This window comes from Bolinopsis microptera, chromosome 4, assembly GCF_026151205.1.
Source record: "Bolinopsis microptera isolate Bmic1 chromosome 4, MBARI_Bmic_1.0, whole genome shotgun sequence".
Lineage (NCBI taxonomy): Eukaryota > Metazoa > Ctenophora > Tentaculata > Lobata > Bolinopsidae > Bolinopsis > Bolinopsis microptera.
This window is the reverse complement of record NC_087075.1, coordinates 4,168,280-4,189,741: the sequence shown is the minus strand read 5'-3', so window position 1 is coordinate 4,189,741 and position 21,462 is coordinate 4,168,280. Positions and strand designations below refer to the sequence as shown.

The following is a 21,462-nucleotide window of genomic DNA, read 5'->3' as shown; positions in this document are numbered from 1 at the left end:
TGATTTGTCAGGACTATGTGTTACTTACTGTATTGCTTACTGTATTACTTACTGTATTACTTACTACTGTGTTACTACTGTATTGTTAAGTTGAGTTTATCATGTTAAGTACTGTGAATATTCTGGAATACTCTGTAATTATTACTCAGATGACATTCAACTGCTTTCTGACGCATCCTCACGTACTGGAGGATAGTACAGAAATGTTACAGTACTGTAGAAACTTGACTGTCACGTGATGCCCTTATATGGCAATGTTACTGTGAGTTTGTCAGACATGAGTACTACACTGTTAACAGCTGTTAACAGTGGAGCTATACAATTAGGTTTCAGTTTTTAGTTGATAATATACCATATTATTCTAATATAGTGCGCCATTTAAAATTGCTAATAAATTACACTTTTCAAAATTCGAGATACTCGGTTAATTTTTTTTTCATAAAAGGAATCGAGGATAAAGGAAAAGCCTTTTAGTGTGGGAGTTGTAATGTAGGAGACTACTTTAAACTTTACTAGCTAGTGATTGTAAATTAACGTTGTCCAGTGTTTGACGGTCCTTTAAGATGTTCTCCGTAAATTGTTACAGTTTTAGGTATACTCTAACTAATGCATTATATGTTCAGATTTGATAAACAGAGAATCTTTGTTTGGCTTCCAATAGAACGTGTCCAAATAATCTGTCTAAATTGCGAATTTTTTCCTTTTCACCCTTTTGAAAAAAGGCAATAGTGAAAGGTTACGAATGGACGTTTTTGCAGAAAAACGTGGATTTTGGAAATAGCGGTAGGTGGGTCAAATATATGTCGTGTTCCTTACTTGCTTCCGTTCGTTTCCATGTCAACTTGCCGCGCGCACGCGCACGGGGATTGCTTGCGGAGATGTGGTGTATAGCTAGTCTGTGGTCAATGAATGCGCGGCACTAGCGTATTTTAATGTATACTAGTAATGTATAGTATTTTGTAATAAGCCCAACTTGAATGTGGCACGCGTAGTCTACTGATGTTTCAATATTATTATTATAAGGTGAGCTGATTAGAGCTTATATTAATAGTTATAGTGAAATGGAAATCTAGCGTCCACCAAAACGAAACAACGGGCGCAATTCTTGTTATCATACTCCTCATACTTTTACCTTGTATTGTCACTTTGACGGATTTCTTCCTAATTTGGTGTACTACTTTTTAAAAACAGCGTAAAACCTGAATTAAAAAGAAATTGTCTATATACTTAAGATCTCTGCAGTAGTTCTAACTTCTAGCTAAATCTAGCTCGTTGACAGACCAAACGCTCAGATCTCATTGGCTGAAAATACTGCAATCGCATTGGCTAAGATCGATCAGGTGACACGATTCCCTGCTCCTGATTGGCTAAGATCGATCAGGTGACACGATTCTCTGCTTCTTATTGGCTGATGACAGGGGTTGTTATCACTTATGTAATTACACGAGTGAGTTAGGAGTTTTCTTAGTGTATTGGTTAGTATCTCTGTTAGTAAGTTAGTAGTTGCGTAGACACGACTGGTTTATTGCTGTGGTAATTGGTTGATGTTTCTAATTTCTTGTGTTCTTGACACTCCGACAAAGGGAAACTGCTCTTTTTAGATAACTGTTATTAGCGTTGTCCAATGTTTGAAATTCCTTTAAAGCTTTAAGACATTCTCCGTGAACTTAGCTAATAGTTGAAGTTTAAAGTACTCTAACTTAATAATGCTTTTATTATAAGATTTGTTTTGAGTAGGTTTAATCACTTTCACTTGTAAAATGTAACCTCCCTGACACGTGATGCCCTTATATGGCAATGTCACCTCCCAGCTCCCTGACTCCCCACCAGTATCCAATTCTTTCGTCTACCCTTGTTAAATTATATAATGGTACGCATACCTTATATAACGATACGTGTGTCATTTCGTCAATTAATTTCCCTCTCAAGTACACTGTTTCTCTTGCACATTGCTTTTGGTTTCATCCTCTTTTGCTTTCATACTCTTTTGCTTTCATACTCATGAACTTGAGAATTTAAGAGTCTGGCTTGAAAGTTGGACACTGAACATACATTGCGCCGTAAAATTGATAATCTGTCTTGTGGTGTTTGATAACTATTTACTTATTTACTATCATAAACTCATAAACTGTACTGTTTATCCTTAGCATACTAGTCAGACAGGGTAACTTAATGATAAACTTAATGATAAATGATAATCCACCAATCCTGTACGATCGTTATAATGATGATATACCTATTATCTTGTACCTATTAATATATTGACTTGGTAGTTAGGTAATTTGCACTACGGTCTACGTATTAGCTTAGTGTATAATAGGGCCTCACTATAGTCGCTGTAGTGTAGTTACTATTTAGGTAATGTACACTACCCAGTAATACTACACTCAACAATCAAGCTTAAAGTCTCCGTTATTTGATAATCACGGGTTCAAATTTATAAACCAACATTGTAAGCCTTGAAATATAGCACAACCCTTTGATCATTCCACCGACCAAATAACCAGTATTTAAAATCTTTTAGACTCGACTAAAGACCGCTACAACTAATATCAGTTCAAAGGAACGAATCGCCGAAGAGTCGTAATTGTTTGCTTGTTTGTTTGTTTGTAGATGGAAGACGTTGTATAGGGTGACTGCAACGCCGCCCGTATTCGGGGTTTTATTCGGGATTTTATTCGGGGTTTTATTCGGGGTTTTATGATTCCTAACTCACGCTCAGTCTTATGAGATCTATGTTTGCAATTTAACAAAATGCACAATTTCTCTTATATCAATTCAATAGCGACCACTGTGTTCAAACCGCATCTTTGCAAGGCTTAGCAACGCCTAGCAACGCCTAGCAACGCCTAGCAACCGCTTAGCACTATCGCTATGTGCGTGTCGTAATCATTTGGTTCGAATACTATAGAACAAAATGACACTTTTCTTATGATGTAGTTGTGTCATGATGTAGACGCGTCATGGTTATGTACGTCATTAGTTAAGAAAATAGAAACTGAATTAGTTATTTACACCTTATTCAATGATATTATGTAGTTCTCTCTTTAACTGTGCTCACATCAGCTCTTTTACTTATTAAGTTATTAAATAAATCTGTTTTTTGTTTTCTTGCTTTAACTTTTTACGAACGACCCTCAAAATTAGCCAATATTTCTCTACACAGGAGCTAACCTCACATGACTATATTTTCACAAATATTATATCACTATTATTACTATATATAATAATCATGTTTTATCCTGTGTACGTGTAGGCTGCTAATTCAATAACCACAATTCAACATATTTTAGTATTTGACCACGACTGCATTCTACTACTCTATCGAACAGTATCAGTTTAGTTGTAATGTTTTAACTCTCAGTCTCTGTGGGCACTCAGCTGGCAACTGGTTTAAAAGTTGAACAGTTTTCACTTGATAATGTGGTGGTATTTCACGTGTGACGTCATAACGCAGTGGTATTTCACATGTTACGTCATAACGCAGCTGATGTCGTGTTAAAATGTGTTAAAATATTGTGTAAAAAAGGCGCAAACCTTTGTGAACTGTGCATACTTTAAAATGGTGCTGTCCTTGTACTGTTCAATTAAAGACTTAGTGAGTTTACATTTAATTATTTAGTTAATTATTATACTTATTACTTATTTATTTACTTAACTACTGTAATTGTTAGCCGTTACAAGTTTCTATTTCTCGATGCACACAACTACTAGCTATTTTACATCTTTACTCTTAACGTTACTAATTTACTAGCACTACGAACCTGATTGTACAATGAGTAGTTAGATTCTGACGAAGGTCGTATGATGTATAATAGTCGCCATGGTGACGATTGCCTGACGTATAATGCGCGTAGTAGAGACTAGGCACTAGTTCTAGATACTGATCGGGAGCTGTGGATTGTTTATAGCACGTGATAACGATTAACCAATCATCTTCCATTATTGATCAATAGAAACACAAATTTATAGTTACCCAACAACCTAGTGACGTAAAATGGGTGTTAACAGCACCAGAATAGTTATCATAGTTACTATAGTTACCATAGTTACCATAGTTACCATAGTTACCATAGTTACCATAGTTACCATAGTTAATAGGACTGCAATAGTATTATAAGTAGGCTGATTACCATTGGATAAATGTATAAGTTTCTAATTTGACAGTGGCAGTAACTCTTCTTGGTTTATTGATCAGAATGTTTGAGTATACAGCTATATTTCTTGCAATATATCAGATTGCACAACTGTATAATCTTATAATACAGTTATTGCACTCTGCCTTTGTTCTATTAGTGTACTGACGTAAAATAAACGTAATACCGTATGTATTATGATATGAAGTAGTAAAGGTGTGTTGACTAAGGCGCACTGCAATAGCGTTGCAGTTAAGCAGTAGGTAGTTCTCAGCAAGTTCTCAGTAAGTTCTCAGTAAGTTCTCAGTAAGTTCTCAGCAAGTTCTCAGCAAGTTCTCAGTAAGTTCTCAGTAAGTTCTCAGCAAGTTCTCAGCAAGTTCTCAGTAAGTTATCAGTAAGTTCTCAGCAAGTTCTCAGCAAGTTCTCAGCAAGTTCTCAGCAAGTTCTCAGTAAGTTCTCAGTAAGTTCTCAGTAAGTTCTCAGCAAGTTCTCAGCAAGTTCTCAGCAAGTTCTCAATAAGTTCTCAGCAAGTTCTCAATAAGTTCTCAGTAAGTTCTCAGCAAGATCTCAGCAAGTTCTCAGTAAGTTCTCAGTAAGTTCTCAGTAAGTTCTCAGTAAGTTCTCAGTAAGTTCTCAGCAAGTTCTCAGCAAGTTCTCAGTAAGTTCTCAGCAAGTTCTCAGTAAGTTGTCAGTAGTTGTTAGTGGATAATGAGTAGCGATGTGAGTAGTACTAACGTAAAATATGCGGCAGAGTAGTAACTACGTAGTGGTGGGCTGCTCTCATACATATCTTACTGTTAACATTCCTCATAACTCAATGACGTGGTATAGGTTACTACAAACCAACAAGATATTATAGTGACACTCAACATGTGTATTGTGTAACTTGGTATACTTCTGTACTGATTGTCATCTTCAGCTTCTTTATTTTCCTAACTGAACCTGAAAAAGAGCCCTATATAGTTCTATTACTATATAAAAAGAACCCTATAGTTCTATTACTATATTAAAGGAACCCAATAGTTTCATTACTTGTAGCTCTTTATTTAATTTTGTGGTCCTCAACAATTTTGCCCTGAAGTCTTATTAACACCAGCTGTATCTCTATAGGATTGACTTTATAACCTTGGAGGAGTATGGAGTTATTGAGTGGTGATTATCACAAAATGTTCATGTAATTATCTGATTATCTGATTACTTACTGATCATTGCAGTAATCAAACAGTAATCAAGCAGGGCTACTCTGCTTGTTTACCTGGTAACTGATTAATTGGTTAATTGTTTAATAAATGCATATCTTTGGTTGTAATTTTAACAACTTAGTACTTACTATACCTTCACTTAGGGGAATGATATACTGAGTTCAGTATCTAAAGTACAGTTTGTAAGGGCTCTGTGCAGTAGTAATACATTATGTGATGATGGACGCTAAGGTATTCGTACAATGTCTACTGAACCTGTCCGAACAAGCCTCTAATCTAGCATGGTAAGTTAATTGTTAGTTAATTGTTAGTTAATTGTTAGTTAATTGTTAGTTAATTGTTAGTTAATTGTTAGTTAATTGTTAGTTAATTATTAGTTAATTGGTTGATTTTATAAATGCTGAACTATGTGTTCGTTTTCTGCAAAATTACATTAAAACTGGCGATAATAAGTACTCGTTATTGTAAGTTAAATACTAACTCAGTGTCAGTAGTGTTGACTAAGGAATGTTGTTATTTAAGTTTAATAATGGTTGTTGTGATTATTCATATGTTGACTGTTGAGCATGTTGGCATTTCAGCAATAATTGCAGAATATACAGCCGATTACTCATGTTTTACATGTCAAGAACTATGATAGGCATTTACAGAACAATTGCCGAATTCCGCTCCAATTGTGCGTCAATTTGCAAAGATGTAAACATCTCAGAACATGTAATGAATGTTGCATTGTTGACAAAGGAAATGTCTCACTTGAATCGCGCGCAATTGAGCTAGTAGCTTTGAAACACGTGTTTAACATACAATATCTCGTGACACAATTTAACATATCACGTGACATAATATCCATAATATCCATCAAACCAAACATTGCCTCTACATAATATAAATATATAATAGCGACTATTTTCCAGTTTGGTACGAGATGATGAGCAGTTGAACGAACGACTGACTGCTTCCAAGTCAAAACGAATGAATGGAGAGGCTGACTTTAAAACACTAGCTGATGTCCTAATACAGTGTACTTTTAGTCATGGGCTCAAATCTAAGGTTTGTCATTTTAGTTGATATTTTGTTTATTTACTTGTTCTTTCATCAAGTTATTCATTCTTCGTTAGTTATTTTCCTGAATTTTATTTACTGATCGAGTTAGTTATTATTTATTAACTCATTACTAGGTTGAACCTAGGCAAGTTTAACTTAGTTTTAGAGTTATTCATCATATTATTGGTTATTCTATTGCCACTAAAGCTTTATTTATCTCTCTATGTAAATATGTGTGTGTACGAGTAGAACTATCTTTTACAGAAAGTATCTCTTAGAAATTAATTCCTAATGTTATCATCACCTTTTCGAAATATCTCCAGGAAATACCTTAAAATTATACTTATATTTAGCGATAAGGATTAAAGGTTCACATAAAAATGCAGTTTGTTCATTTATATACCAAAGAATTTGCTGCACGTAACTTAAACTGTAAGTTTAATGATATACAGCAATATTTCAGTTCCCAAACCACCAAATAAATGTGAGGGGAGAGGAAGACGGGAAATTTCCCTCTGAAGACGGGAAACAGGTTATACTGGAGATAACAGACGACGTTCAGAATACGAGGTAAGTCTATATTTCTAACTCTAATGGATTACGCTCTATTGTTGGATCTGGAGATAACTGCATATTATGTTCCGTAAAATTTGGCACTTACAAATTCGCTCAAACTTGCACAGATTATCTGTCTTATGGCCATATCTGGAAATATATGCCATGGTACCACTGCAAATCACCCATTTAGAAATATTCTCTTGTTTAAAGTGATATCTCAAATTTGGCTCATAGAAATTCACCCGAACATTCACAGATCATCTGTCTTATGACTATATAACTATCTGGAAGGTTTCGAGAAAGTCGTATATTCGAATCTGGAAAAAATCAAAAATATATTCACTAAAACACTGGATTTTCGAACTTGTCGAAAGTCCTTCTGGAAAGTTGCGAAATCTCGAAAGATTATGTAACGCGCGACGACATTTTAAAATATAAAACAATGTTAGACACTGTTTACAATAGTGGAATTAGCGCGCGCGAAGCAATTAAGTTCGTTTAAACTTTGTAGTGCATGGATGATATATCGAAATTTGAATTGATACTTAGAACTAGAAGATATTTAAGTTGCCTCAAAAGTCTGCTTAAAGAGTATTCTCACATTCGATGACTCATTTGTAGTCGAGCTTCATGGGACATTTCATTATTTTACATTTCAAGAGCTATTGAAGCTACAAACAAACTTACATCGTCCATTATAAGTCAAGGTTTAAGTTCGGTTAACATGACTAAACATTTCTCGGTCTTTCTGGTTCTTTTTCAACTAACAATAGAGGCAAGCGCCAGCTTTGCCTTTACTCTGGTGTACACAACAGATAACACAATATATTTGAACGATATATTTCAGGAACCTACTAGGTAAAGTTTTAAACGATAAGAGTATTGTGGAAAAGTTAAGTGGAGCAGTCCACAAGCATATAGAAGTACACGACGATCTGGTTAACAAAGTAGCTGGTGTTCATCTACCTGATGTACTCAATGTTTGGATCGACCCCATTGGTGAGAAAAGTTTGAAATTTTCAGGGGTTTTCAGTTTTTATTTTAGGTTTTTGGTTGTTTTATATAGTTTAATGGTTCGCTTATTATATGGCCAGGAAGGAGTAGTTACAGTTGTTAAATTTGTATCAATAATAAGAAACAGATACTGTAATAAATTGTAGGCTGAAGAAACTTATAGTTTCTCTCGCAATCAGAGACGATAATCAGAGATCTATTCAGCTTTATTCAGCTTTATTCAGCTTTATTCAGCTTTATTCAGCTTTATTCAGCTTTATTCAGCTTTATTCAGCTTTATTCAGCTTTATTCAGCTTTATTCAGCTTTATTCAGCTTTATTCAGCTTTATTCAGCTTTATTCAGCTTTATTCAGCTTTATTCAGCTTTATTCAGCTTTGCTACTTTTTCAGACAGCACCAAGAGCTTTATAAAGGGAGGAGAGAGTTTGGAGAGTGTAACTGTGTTAGTCGGGGTTCATCACGAGGGAGTACCAATCGTGGGTAAATAAAAACAAACAACACACTTATATATCTATAAATCAATCACTTGTTACTTAATTATAGCCCATCGGCGATTGGTTTATTTTCATTTTGCATATTTATCAAATGTTTTCAGTTTTAAATAGCTATATAAGGAGCTATAGAACAAAAGATTTACAATTATCCTTATTTAATTGAACATTTTATTCCTCAGGGGTAATGACTTATCCGTTCTCAAAACAGCAGATTTGGGGAGTTTGTTTTGAAGGAAGCTGTGTAACTAGTGTTCCTAAACCTGTAGTTAACAGTATGATTAAGTAAGTTACTGTTAATTAGTTACTTTTAATTACTGTTAACGAGTTGGATTATTAATCAGTTATTTTTAGTAATGTTATAATCAGTTATTAATCTAACGAACTTTTAAAAGTTTTTGAAGTTAAATTTTATTATTATTATTGCTCTAATGACCACTTTACAGGACAGTTTTTGTGAGTAATCTTGAAACCGAACAGAATCGAGACAAATTAAGAAGTCAAGGATACCAGGTATACTTTATAAACTCTGCAGGTCTATTTAAGGGGGGGGGGGTTCACCCTGAACACCCCCCCCCCCCCCCCCCTTAAAGCTGAAACTTTATAAACTCTGCATTTAAAGCTGAAATGTTTTCATAACTCAATAACTGTTTGACAGATTTATTACTCAATCGAGCAGTCTTTTAGTATTATATGCAGCTGAGTTGAGAAGTTTACACTGATTTTTATAATATAATACTTTTGGACACGATCAGGGAAACACACAACGTAAGGCTTGAAATCTTCGTAAAACTACATCATTAGAGCCTTAAATTATTTGTTATATAGTAGTGTTAAAAGTATTAAATAATAATAATAACTTGTAATAACTGAGATTTATATTCTTCAGGTGGAAACACCAACAGGAGCTGGGTTCAAATTAGGCGGTATAATACTGGGGACAGCCTCTTTTTACTACGTGTCCAAGAAAAGGTTGAGTTATAAGCAAAAATATTGATTAAAAAGAAGAAATATATATATATGTATAATACATTTATTAATGTTTTTGTGATTGTGATTTGGATGATGTATGTTATTATCACGTCTCAACAACACGTGGTCATCATAATATCACGTGGTAACCATGTCATCACGTGGTAACCATGACATCACGTGGTTACCATAGTAACCCTATTAACCATACCTTCTTCTCCGCAGCACATACCAATGGGACACGTGTGGACCGCACGCTATAATCCGGGCTATGGGAGGGGAAGTAGTGCACATATCCACCCCCGACACAGCTATCTTCTACAACGACAGCATGGAGCCTAACGAGGGGTTTGTAGCTTACTTAGACAGGCAGGGGGCGGAGAAACTGCTGGAGTCGCTGAAATAATGTTTAAATAAGTAGATAATATTCAATTAAATGATGTTTAACTTTATATGAATCGTTGTTTTAACGATTGCTGATTGGCGTACTTTTTGAAATACTATTTCATGTTAAGTTGGTTAGTTGTTAATTTTTAAATGTTACTGGTGGATTGCCGTGATATTTGAGCTGTGATGATTCAGGAATTAATGATATTCCACTGTTTTGTCCCATAAACAAATATAAATACAGCTTTTATTTGTGGGAGGGGTTGTTCACATGTGTAATCACTGAGGGGGAAGGAGGGGCTTCTTAATGATTACGTTCGTGTCATTTTAACACAATAGCTATATTTAAAACTTATTACGGAGGGAGGGGAGGGGGATTAAAAATGGACCAAAAAGTGATTACATAATATGTGAACGACCCCTTACGTGTGTCAACACACACGTTATTTTGTAAATGGGGACATCTTGATCGGAGTTGGGGTTTTTCATTTACGTTTTCAACATATTACGACGATTTTAGTTTTATCACCCGCTTTTAGTTTTAACATGTATATTTATTTAGTTTGTGCTTCAAGAGTCGCACTGTCACGATTATGTAAATAATTTCATGGCGCTATCTGAAGACCTGCGGATTAATATTTGATTGGGCACACAAAAATATCGTGCAATTTGATTGGATACTAGTTGTCACGTGTTAAATAAGAAACCCGCGTGCCGCGTACTTCATATCCTTGGATGGCTCCATTTAGTTAATGTTATCGATTTGTGCTGATATATTAATTATTTAAGTGATATTTGAATTATTTATTGGCAAGTTACAATTAAATCTGTAGATTTTTAGTTATGTTATGTAGTTAGATTTTCTAAACACAAATGACATGTGATGAAAAAAATATTAAATAATGATCTAAACTCAGTAAAGTAATAAATTTTTCGCTGCTGGTAGAATATCTAACTAAATTACTTCCGGTTCAGCTAATATAATAAAATATTGCGAATATAAAATATCAGCTAAAACAATAAAATATTACTCGATCGTCGTTCAACTTGAGTTCAGCTAGTATGATGTGCTTTTAGCTTAGTAGGAGTTGTTCACATATTACGTAATCAGCCGAGGGGGGGCCGGGGAGGGGGTTTCCAAATGATTACGCTAATGTAATTTTGACACAATAGCTATGTGTAAAACTGATTACGGAGGGGGGGGGGGTTGAAAATTGGCCAAAAATTGATTACGTAATAGTAATACTAATATGTGAACGATCCCTTATGCTTATCTTATAAAGTTCGTACCGCGCCAAGGTATTCTTAATCTTAAAGTTAAAAGTAAATATTATCTTTAAAGTAATTATTATTGTCTTGTGTTCTTGTGGCAATCTCGGTTTTTTCTCACCGAATCAATAACGAAAGCATTGACACGTGTCTGATAAAATGTTTCTGTTTAAATAATATATAAGTAAGTATACATATCTTGGCTGTTTAAATTTAATCAAATACATACCGTATAACATTGTAAAGCTGTACGATAAGTCATTCAATTCAATTTTAATATGTGTATCTCTATTTGTAACCTAATAAATATGAATCAACCAAAAAATATTAATAATTTTTCAAAATCTGTCTAATCCACAGTATATTATTGTTGCGCGATGCACTAGTACTACTAGCTGGGTCGCGCCGCTCATCAAAAAATGTTTCTTGCAACCACATCTCGGTAGATCAGCGAGATGCACCACTCATGGGCCACGTCGAGCTGCGAATTGTTCTATCCAGAGCCCTTGCGCTTGTAGTAACTTGAAACAAGAGCACCGGCGCGAAAGCACATAGTTAGGTGAAAGTTGCGATAGGATTGACATCGTGAATCATAGTATATTAATATTATGACTGGTAGTTTTAGTGGGGGCGGTGTAAAAGCAGGAAATGAATGTAACGGATATGTAACTCTTGATGGAGATCTGGTAACGGGTAGACATGTCTGTTGTCATAGTGACATCACGTGGTGTTGTGATGACGTTACGTGGTGTTTTGATGACGTCACGAGGTGTTGTGATGACGTCACGTGGTGTTTTGATGACGTCACGTGGTGTTTTGATGACGTCTCGTGGTGTTTGATGACGTCACGTGGTGTTGTAATGACGTCACGTGGTGTTGTAATGACGTCACGTGGTGTTCTGATGATGCATGATGTTACGTTATGGAAGCAGGGCTGATAGGTAGCCGAGGTATTACTTTTCTTAACTGGGAGATCTGGTTAGTCTGATTGGGGGATCAGTAAATACGGGGAGTACAGCAGCTGTAGATACTTCCTCTTTAGGCAGGCCGCAGGTAGTGCTGACAACCCGTCATGGTGGTACTAGGTGACGTCTTGGCAACACCTCGTATCGCTATATCAACGGGAATGGGGTTTGAGCTGCCATTATAATTTATACAGAGAGTCTGATCACTTCTTCCTACCACCTTTTGTAGTTGTGTATTGAGAAACCGTCTGAACCTGCGTTATTTTATATGTTAATTTGACCAAAACCCATAATCATGGGTAGAGTGAACCGCTGCCAGTGTCTCTCTTTTCCAAACAAAAGAAAATGATATTAATTTGAGGAACCGTCCGCAAATGCAAATTGATACCGAGAATGAAATCGGTCGCTCGCTTTTCCCATTCATTCACGGCTTACGTATTGTAATAAAGCTTATACGTAAGCCGTGAATGAATGGGAAAAGCGAGCGACCGATTTCATTCTCGGTATCAATTTGCATTTGCGGACGGTTCCTCAAATTAATATCATTTTCTTTTGTTTGGAAAAGAGAGACACTGGCAGCGGTTCACTCTACCCATGATTATGGGTTTTGGTCAAATATCATCTCTTTTTGATTATAATGTCAGGATAATTTACACAGTCGAAACTTAATAAGGAGGTAATTTCAACGATTTCGAAATTTTACCTTTTAAAACGTTTCCTTGTGTTTAGGTAGGCATATCTGTCAATAACAGAATGAATATAGCACTTTTTACTCATTCAAGTTGGCATTAAATTCATATATAATGCCATTTAAATATCGTGGGAAAGCAGAATATATTCGAAATCACGAATGAGCAAAATTCTCACCTTTCGCACGTGCAAACTTTGAGCGGACGTTGCGTGCGCATAAAATATTGAATCACCATAAATTTTTGCATAGTGTTATTTAATATATAGTTTGATAAGCATGAAAAGTTTCAGAAGATTTCAAAAAGAACTTGGATCACAACGGGACTCCAAAGTTGGTAAAAATCGTGAAAATAACAATTTTCAGTGATTTTAGCTATTTTAAATGAATTTGGGCGTGTCCCCACGTGTGCAACTTTTCGATTTTCAACTTTAAAACTAGCCTATAACACAATTTAGACCTTTAGGAAGCAAAATTGAGCTCCACAACCCAAGGGATGGCCCAACACCAGAGAATACTAATTCACAACTTTTGTGTTTTTATAAAATTATTCTTCAAAAAAGCACTAACTTCAATAGCGAATATCTTTATGAAGAAGCAAGGTAGGAAAACTTTCCGGTAGATTTTCAGAATGCTTGAACAATTATCTAAGATGAAAATGTCCTCAGATTTTGAATAAAATTACTCCTTAATGCTTTAAAATCGATTTGAAAAGTTGTTATTTTGTCAAAAATCAAGTTTTAAAAACACTTAAATTGATGACGTCATCAAGTGATGATGATGACGATAAATTATTTTTCGATATAATGTAAACTAAAGTATAAACAATTATCTTTAAAACCTGTGGTTCGAAATGACTGTATCTTTTATACTTTTGAATCTACGGACACTTAAATGTAGGCTACAATTTACTGCAAAAGCGTCTATACATACATATATATATAGCTTCACGACAATCTGTTGTAAAACAGGGGTTCCAGAAAACCCACTTCCCGATACTCCTGCAACATGAAATTTTTTTTACAGTCGATTCGGACAAGGTCTAGACGCTCTGCAAAGTTTCAGATCTCTAACTCAATTTTAACATGGTTTTTAAGGCACCTGAATATGGCGATTTTGGGTTTTTTACCTAATTTCGTATAACATGCTGGCGCGTATTTTGCGCAAATTTCTTAAAAACCTCCACATAACTATTTCTTATTCCTGTCATCTTTAACATTGAATTAGAATGTTTTGAACTTAAATATACCTGCTGAACTACTTTCGATGAGTCTTAATGCCTGGAAAACAATAAAGGGGATATAATAGTATAGGGGGTACATAGTGTTGTGAATATAAGGGCAACGGTTATGCTTGCCAGCATTGTGATATCTGAGATTTTAAAGACTCTATTATAGTATTATAGATGGTTTGGAGACAATTCATGATCTGTAAAAAGAGATAACTTTGGTTAAGCTATTTAGTTTGGTCACTGATTGGTCACTGATTGGTCACTGATTGGTTTATTGTTGTCACATGTCTAACGAACAGTACCTAGTATTGGTAAAGGTGTAGATGATGGGATTAGTAGCAGAGTTAAGGAATAACAGCTCTAGCTGGGTCACAAAATACCACGAGGGAATCGTACCTGGGTTGTAGGGTTATTAATAAGTGTAATTAACTGTTAATTAATTAAAGTGTAATTAATAAATATTACAGGTAAAGGATTGTTGGGCTTGTACTCGAGAATGAATTATTGTTTTTTTTCAATCCTGTTTAGAATCCTAGATGAATAACCTTTGAAAAGGGTCTGAAGAAGGACTCTAGCGAAGGTGGGGGTAGTGAAGATCAGGAAAGAGAGGGAGATGGAAGTCAGAGTTGTCAGCGCGGCTTTACTCGGCATCTGTTGGAAACATCACTGATTAAATAGTTTTAATTAACCAATATCAGTGTCCTCTATAATTCTATAATTGACCGATGAAAACCCAGTATCACTGTCACGTGTCTAAGGTTCGACCGGGATCCCGGCTTAATCCCGGTCAAAAATCGACCGGGAATCCCGGTCCCAGCTAAAATGCCGAATTTTGACCGGGACCGAACCGAATTTAGACACGTGACGCGTCTAACAAATGGCTCACCAGAATTTATATTTATGTAACTGAGTAACTCAAAATCTATAACAAATAACTGTAACTTAACTTACGGTTTGTAACGGAAAGAATGGGGCTGGGGTATGAATTACCAAATATTCCACAAACTTAGGAATCTTTGAAAAACAATTTTTGCAACATGAGCTGCCTTATCAGCAATACCTCCGTGGTGCCAATGTCTGCACTGCTCACTGCTGCTTCAGTCACACTTGTATCCAATTTGGTAACCTTCTTCGCTTATTTTCTATTTTCTGGGTTACTAATTATACTACTTGTTTCCTCCTAATGTAACTAAATTAACACTGGAATTTAGTTTTGGAGAGGAGATATCTCGAACTTATATTCATTTTGTTTTCTAGTGACGACTGTTCAAAGGCACCGTTAGTTAGGTCGTTTTAGTGAATCAGAATGGAGCAGAAAAATGTTCCAGACCTTAAAGATGAGATGAAGATGGAAGAAGAAAGTTTTCCACCAGAATTGATCAAGACAGAGATTAAGAAGGAGTCCGAAGATAACTTATCTATTAAATCAGAAGTGTATTCGAATGGTGTTTCTCAGTTGTATTGTCCCAATCAGGAATCAGCATTAGTTCCACACCAATTGGTTTATACCAGTAAAACTGCTTGCATTCGCTCTGAATGTTCCTACAGTGCTTCCAGAAAAAAGTCTTTAGTTTCCCACCAAAGCGTTCATACCGGCATAAAACCTTTCAAATGCTCTGAATGTTCCTACAGTACAAGCCAAAAATCATCTTTAATTTTACATCAGAGGACTCATACCGGTGAAAAACTGTTTAAATACTCTGAATGTTCCTACAGTGCAAGCCGAAAATCAGAATTTGTTAAACATCAGCGGACTCATACCGGTGAAAAACTGTATAAATGCTCCGAATGTTCCTTCAGTTCAAGCCAAAAATCAAACCTGCTTAATCATCAGATGACTCATAACGGTGAAAAACCGTATAAATGTTCTGAATGTTCCTACAGTGCAAGCCAAAAATCAAACCTGGTTTGCCATTATATGACTCATACCGGTGAAAAACCGTATAAATGCTCCGAATCTTCCTTCAGTTCAAGCCAAAAATCAAACCTGCTTAATCATCAGATGACTCATAACGGTGAAAAACCGTATAAATGTTCTGAATGTTCCTACAGTGCAAGCCAAAAATCAAACCTGGTTTGCCATCAGCGGACCCATACCGGCGAAAAACCGTTTAAATGCTCTGAATGTTCCTACAGTGCAAGCCACAGATCAAAACTTGCTTACCATCAAATGACTCATAACGGTGAAAAACCGTATAAATGTTCTGAATGTTCCTACAGTGCAAGCCAAAAATCAAACCTGGTTTGCCATCAGCGGACCCATACCGGTGAAAAACCGTTTAAATGCTCTGAATGTTCCTACAGTGCAAGCCACAGATCAAAACTTGCTCACCATCAAATGACTCATAACGGTGAAAAACTGTATAAATGTTCTGAATGTTCCTACAGTGCAAGCCAAAAATCAAACCTGGTTTGCCATCAGCGGACCCATACCGGTGAAAAACCGTTTAAATGCTCTGAATGTTCCTACAGTGCAAGCCACAGATCAAAACTTGCTTACCATCAAATGACTCATAACGGTGAAAAACCGTACAAATGTTCTGAATGTTCCTACAGTGCAAGCCAAAAATCAAACCTGGTTTGCCATCAGCGGACCCATACCGGTGAAAAACCGTTTAAATGCTCTGAATGTTCCTACAGTGCAAGCCACAGATCAAACCTGGTTTGCCATCAGCGGACCCATACCGGTGAAAAACCGTTTAAATGCTCCGAATGTTCCTACAGTGCAAGCTTAAAACAAACCCTAGTTAAACATCAGATGACTCATACCGGTGAAAAACCGTTTAAATGCTCTGAATGTTCCTTCAGTGGAAGCCACAGATCAACACTTGCTTACCATCAAATGACTCATACAGGCGAAAAACCGTATCAGCGGAACGATATCGAAAGGAAATCACATCATTCTCACGAAAGCGGTCAGGCTTCGAATTACGTCCAAAACAGTTGCGTTGGAGGACCCATTTTTGTTAAGCCTCTACCTTTCGTGAAGCCTCTCACATTTGTAAAGCCCCTGAACTTTTCTGACCCCTTTCTTTCCAGTTCCAGATTAATTCCCAGTTTCTTCTCCAGTTATCAACCTTGCAGCTCCTCTCACCTTCTCACCTGGTGAATCTGTTGTCACACCTTATACCTACTCTACAACGTTTCCTTCTCCCTTTCATATTTCCTGCCAGTACAGCGACCATGGGACGTAACAAGAAATGCGGCCGCTTTTCTTTTGTGGATGGCCGCTCAATTTCCCGATCCGTGTTTGAGTATTTGATCATATTCCATACCACCTGGGGACCCCAGTCTTTACTGTTTATAAGCATGCAGATAAGGCGGAGTGACAGGCCGAGCGCCGCCCAGTTGATATAATTCCATATTTAATTTGAAAATCGTGTATATTTCTATGTAACCATATGTTTATTGTTTATGCAACCTGACTAGACACGGATCTGTGCAAAATAGTAATACTAACTCAAAATAATAATACAATGCTATCAATTAGTCCCTAGCGGGATGCGTACATGGTGAAATTAACAATGTACTTGAACATTTCAGCACCGCGCGCAAACAATTGTTTAATTCAGATTTTCGCGCAAAATAACTTTGCGCAGGCAGACACGTGGGCGACACGTACGCACACTCGCAGGTGCGGACGAAAGCTACCATATACAAAAAAAAACTTCGTTCGCTAACCCTTGTCCTTGACTCTTTTGTGCCTTCGGCACTTTGAGTCATGGATCGGGAAAAAAATCTTATGGCATAGTCTGCTACTTATTCGTTTATAAGTTTACAATGCATGGAGTTAGTTCCTCTTGGAACTATACATTAATCTTATAGTTATTGTGAGGGAAGTACAAACGATAAAATAAACTATCAGCAGTTTTACACACTGCCCCCAATGTAAAAATATAAAAATTAAGCTGAACGATTTGCCAAATTTTCAGCATTTTGATACTGGGTATACTCTTAGGTACAATTCACTTAAATATAAACATAACGATAAAGATAATGCCGATTTGATGTATGAATTTGTATCTTTGACTGCTAATCGGATAGTGCTGCGTGGAAGCACAAACAATTAACCGAGTAAGGAATGCGCGGGCCCGAAAGGTTTTGCACACACTAAAATGCTAGACGTTAGTTCGGATGAGTTTTAAATTGTTGACTAAGATCAGGGTTCTGTTTAAAGTTTTTATTGTGGATTAAGCAGTCTTGCTGTGACAGAAAGTTTATAATATTTTGTGATTCAAAGGGAACATTGCAATAATTCGAGAGTTTTATTTGTGTTCTTATATCGAGCTAACTGAAAACACCTTTAAGTTTAAGGCCCGATTCAGTTTATACACAAGCTCCTTAAAACTCGAGAAGCTGCGAAATCAGAGGGAGTTATCATAGTTTTAAATTTAAATTGCAAATCAGCGCCTTAAATACAAATCTCTCATTTCATTCTCGGTATTATTTTGCATTTACGGACGGTCATTAATCATTAATATCATTCGGGAACGAGAGACACTGGCAGCGGTCTGTATCTAATTCTAAAATAGATACATACATATTATATACATATACAGATACTTCACGGCAATCTATCGGAAAATAAGGGTTCCAGAAACCCACTTCCCGATACTCCTGAAACTTGAAACTTTTTTACAGTCGATTTGGTCAACATCTAAACGCCCTGCAAAATTTCAGATCTCTAACTCAATTTTAACATGGTTTTTAAGGCACCTGAATATGGCGATTTTTGGTTTTTTACCTAATTTCGTATAACAGTGCTGGTGCGTATTGAGCGCAAATTTCTTAAAAACCTCCACATATCAATTCCTTTCATCTGTGACATTGAATTAAAATGTTTTGAACTTAAAATATGCCTGCTGAACGACTTTCGATGAGTCTTAATGCCTGGAAAAACAGTAAAGGGGGTATAATAGTATAGTGGGTAAATAGTATGGTGAGTATAATGGCGGCGGTCGTGCTTGCCATGAGCACTGTGATTAAATAGGAGAAGAGAACTTATAAGTAAATATAATTAATATATATATATATTATTTAATACTTTCAACACTACTATATAACAAATAATTTGAGGATGACTGTAAAGGTACATTTTACCGACATTTGAAGTCAAGGCGTTGTTTTACTGATAGTTGTGGCTAACTAATAATATATATATATATATAAATATAATATATATACTTACTAACTGCAGGGGTGGGGGCAACAGTCAGTGTACATGCGTTGGATCTTATACAGTTCAAGTACTGGGATCTCTATCATAGGACTATGAAAATAATATTATAACTGGACATGAACTACTGTTTTAATTTCCACAAGTAAGAAGTCAGAAACCATTTCCAAATAATTTGAATTAATTTGATGAGAAATTGTTAAGTAGGATGGGTATGATTTGTTGTTCTCTTTCCACAATCAGTGTAGAGAGCAACAACGTAATTAGTACGCGACTTACCTTGCACGTGACTTACCTTGCACGTGAATTACCTTGCACTTTGCACGTGACTTACCTTGCTCTTCTTTTTGCTGCTCCGATAAACTATTCTCAAGATGTAAGCGTTGGAGAGTAGTATAGTTGTGATGGGGAGAAGGACGAAGAGAACGAGCGCTACTAAAGCAGAGATAACCATGGACTTTCTGGGATCCGTTTGACCTGGTGGAGAGGATTGAATTAATAAATTAATAAGTTAATTAGTTAATTAGTTAATAAGTTAATTAGTTAATTGGTTAATTGTTTAATTGGTTAATTGGTTGCTTGGTTAATTAGTTAAGTAATTAAGTGTTACCATGGTAACAAATACATTACAGCCAAAATATCACCTGATATCTGGCAAGAAAGAAGATAAGGATCAAAGTAGTAAAACTGTCCCATCACCAGGCAGCAGAACATGTAAAATGTAGAAAACGCCGTCACTCCTGGATGGGTGGTAATCATTGTGCAATTATTATTTATTATTGAGCACCAGCGTATTCGGTAGAATACAATTTTTGGTAATATCTTATCGGACTTTATTTGACCGGACATTGCGTGAACGCGGACACGGTAGTGTTACCTTATCTGATAAGTCTGTTTAATCGAACAAGTTAACAAACAAACAAACAAGCTTGAGATTAGTACCTGCTACAAACAGTTTGGCTTGTTTAGAAGTTAGAGAATACGAGGAGAGAGGTCGGAGTAAGGTGAACAGTTTGTAGAGAGAGATAGTCTGGATAGTTATCAACTGTGTAGAGTTGGTGGTTAGACTGAGAATAGAAACGTTTTACCTTATATGGTAGTGTTACCACAGCAACACTACCTTATATGGTAGTGTTACCATGGATACTATATACCCTACGTAAATTACGAATACGTAAACACAAACCTGGATAAAGATGGTTATGTAGCTGACATTTCCTTGAATGAAGCACACTGCTGCACCTGTGATAAAACCTGAGTAACCACACCCAACTATCTTTCTGATCAGTTTATTTAACTAATTTTTAAGAAAATTTAAATACAGTAGTTGATGATGATCCATAGTTCAACCCTAGGTTGTATTTAGTTTATTTCCACATGTTTTCACATATTTTCACATGTTTTTACATATTTTCACATATTCACATATTCACATATTAATTATACATGCATTGTTACACTTAGGTTTAAGAACTGCTCACCTAAGATGAATTTGTTAGCGGCAAGGGTGATAGCAACAGGTAAACTGTAGCTAAAAGCAATGATAAGGTCCAAGATAGCCAACATCTCAACAAACACTATGGAGATACTGTCCACGTTTACTTCGTTATACAGGCGCGAACTGGCAAACACCGTCAGGTTACCTGCGCAGTTACCATGGTAACACTTTGCAGGTTCACAATCACGTGATAATCACGTGATACCGATGATTACCGTGGTTAATTCACGTAATAAGTTGATGTATTATAATCAGCAAATAAAAACATTACACGATTAACTAAAGTGTTCACACCGATTATAGACAGATAATTTATCAAAATAAACAGATAATTTGTCAAAATAAACAGCGTAGTTTAAACTGTGAAACTGTGAAATTAAGTGCCGTATAATGGCACACACCCAAATCCCCAATATTAAGATATTCTAACGTATTTACAGATGGAGATTTACCAATAACTGTAAGTAGTAGAACTAGAGAATGGTAGGTAACCAGGAACCAGTAGCCTGCTTCTGGGAATCCCAATGTTTTGTTGATGTTGGAAATATTGGTGATGTTTGTTGTGTCGACCAAGAGCATGTTGAGCTATAAGAGTATAAGCATATTAGTATAACATGATAATTTTAAAGTTTTAATACTTCCGCAACACTACTATAAAGAAGTTAAACTGCAAATGCAATTAGTCCACAACTAATTAACTGATTAACTGATTAACTAATCCAATTAGTCCCTGACTCCATAACAGTGGCGTAACGTTGCCTGTTGTCGCCCCCGCAAAAAGCGCCCCCCTGTTGGCGCCCCCTCCCCTTTTGGTGCCCCTCCCTAGGATT

The 21,462-nt window shown here is 36.1% G+C and overlaps 2 protein-coding genes across 2 annotated transcripts; one reads left to right on the top strand and one right to left on the bottom strand.

Annotated features, from left to right (window-relative positions):
• Positions 1-5,485: 5,485 nt before the first annotated feature.
• LOC134814114 (inositol polyphosphate 1-phosphatase-like) lies at positions 5,486-10,631 on the top strand. Its single transcript, XM_063822149.1, has 9 exons — positions 5,486-5,622; positions 6,253-6,388; positions 6,846-6,952; positions 7,788-7,939; positions 8,346-8,435; positions 8,629-8,731; positions 8,893-8,959; positions 9,336-9,418; positions 9,644-10,631. Exons 1-9 carry the CDS (start codon positions 5,555-5,557, stop codon positions 9,822-9,824), a joined length of 987 nt encoding a protein of 328 aa, XP_063678219.1. The 5' UTR covers positions 5,486-5,554; the 3' UTR covers positions 9,825-10,631.
• Positions 10,632-12,112: 1,481 nt separating this feature from the next.
• LOC134814372 (C-C chemokine receptor type 4-like) lies at positions 12,113-21,211 on the bottom strand. Its single transcript, XM_063822471.1, has 9 exons — positions 21,085-21,211; positions 20,616-20,777; positions 20,321-20,376; positions 20,077-20,179; positions 19,779-19,874; positions 19,469-19,611; positions 14,504-14,609; positions 14,261-14,354; positions 12,113-12,293 (listed from the first exon to the last, which is right to left on the bottom strand). The coding sequence occupies exons 1-9, from the start codon at positions 21,209-21,211 to the stop codon at positions 12,113-12,115; spliced, it is 1,068 nt and encodes a 355-aa protein (XP_063678541.1).
• Positions 21,212-21,462: the final 251 nt, after the last annotated feature.

What these genes read in the sequence shown, in the direction of transcription:
- LOC134814114 (XM_063822149.1), top strand. Translation starts at nt 5,555, where the DNA reads ATGATGGACGCTAAGGTATTCGTACAATGTCTACTGAACCTGTCCGAA. An exon ending in GACGACGTTCAGAATACGAG is followed by an intron (nt 6,953 to 7,787) that starts GTAAGTCTATAT and finishes GATATATTTCAG; the next exon opens with GAACCTACTAGGTAAAGTTT. An exon ending in TGTTTGGATCGACCCCATTG is followed by an intron (nt 7,940 to 8,345) that starts GTGAGAAAAGTT and finishes CTACTTTTTCAG; the next exon opens with ACAGCACCAAGAGCTTTATA.
- LOC134814372 (XM_063822471.1), bottom strand. Translation starts at nt 21,211, where the DNA reads ATGCTCTTGGTCGACACAACAAACATCACCAATATTTCCAACATCAAC. An exon ending in CGCTAACAAATTCATCTTAG is followed by an intron (nt 20,377 to 20,615) that starts GTGAGCAGTTCT and finishes GTTTTATCACAG; the next exon opens with GTGCAGCAGTGTGCTTCATT. An exon ending in TCTTTCTTGCCAGATATCAG is followed by an intron (nt 19,612 to 19,778) that starts GTGATATTTTGG and finishes CCTCTCCACCAG; the next exon opens with GTCAAACGGATCCCAGAAAG.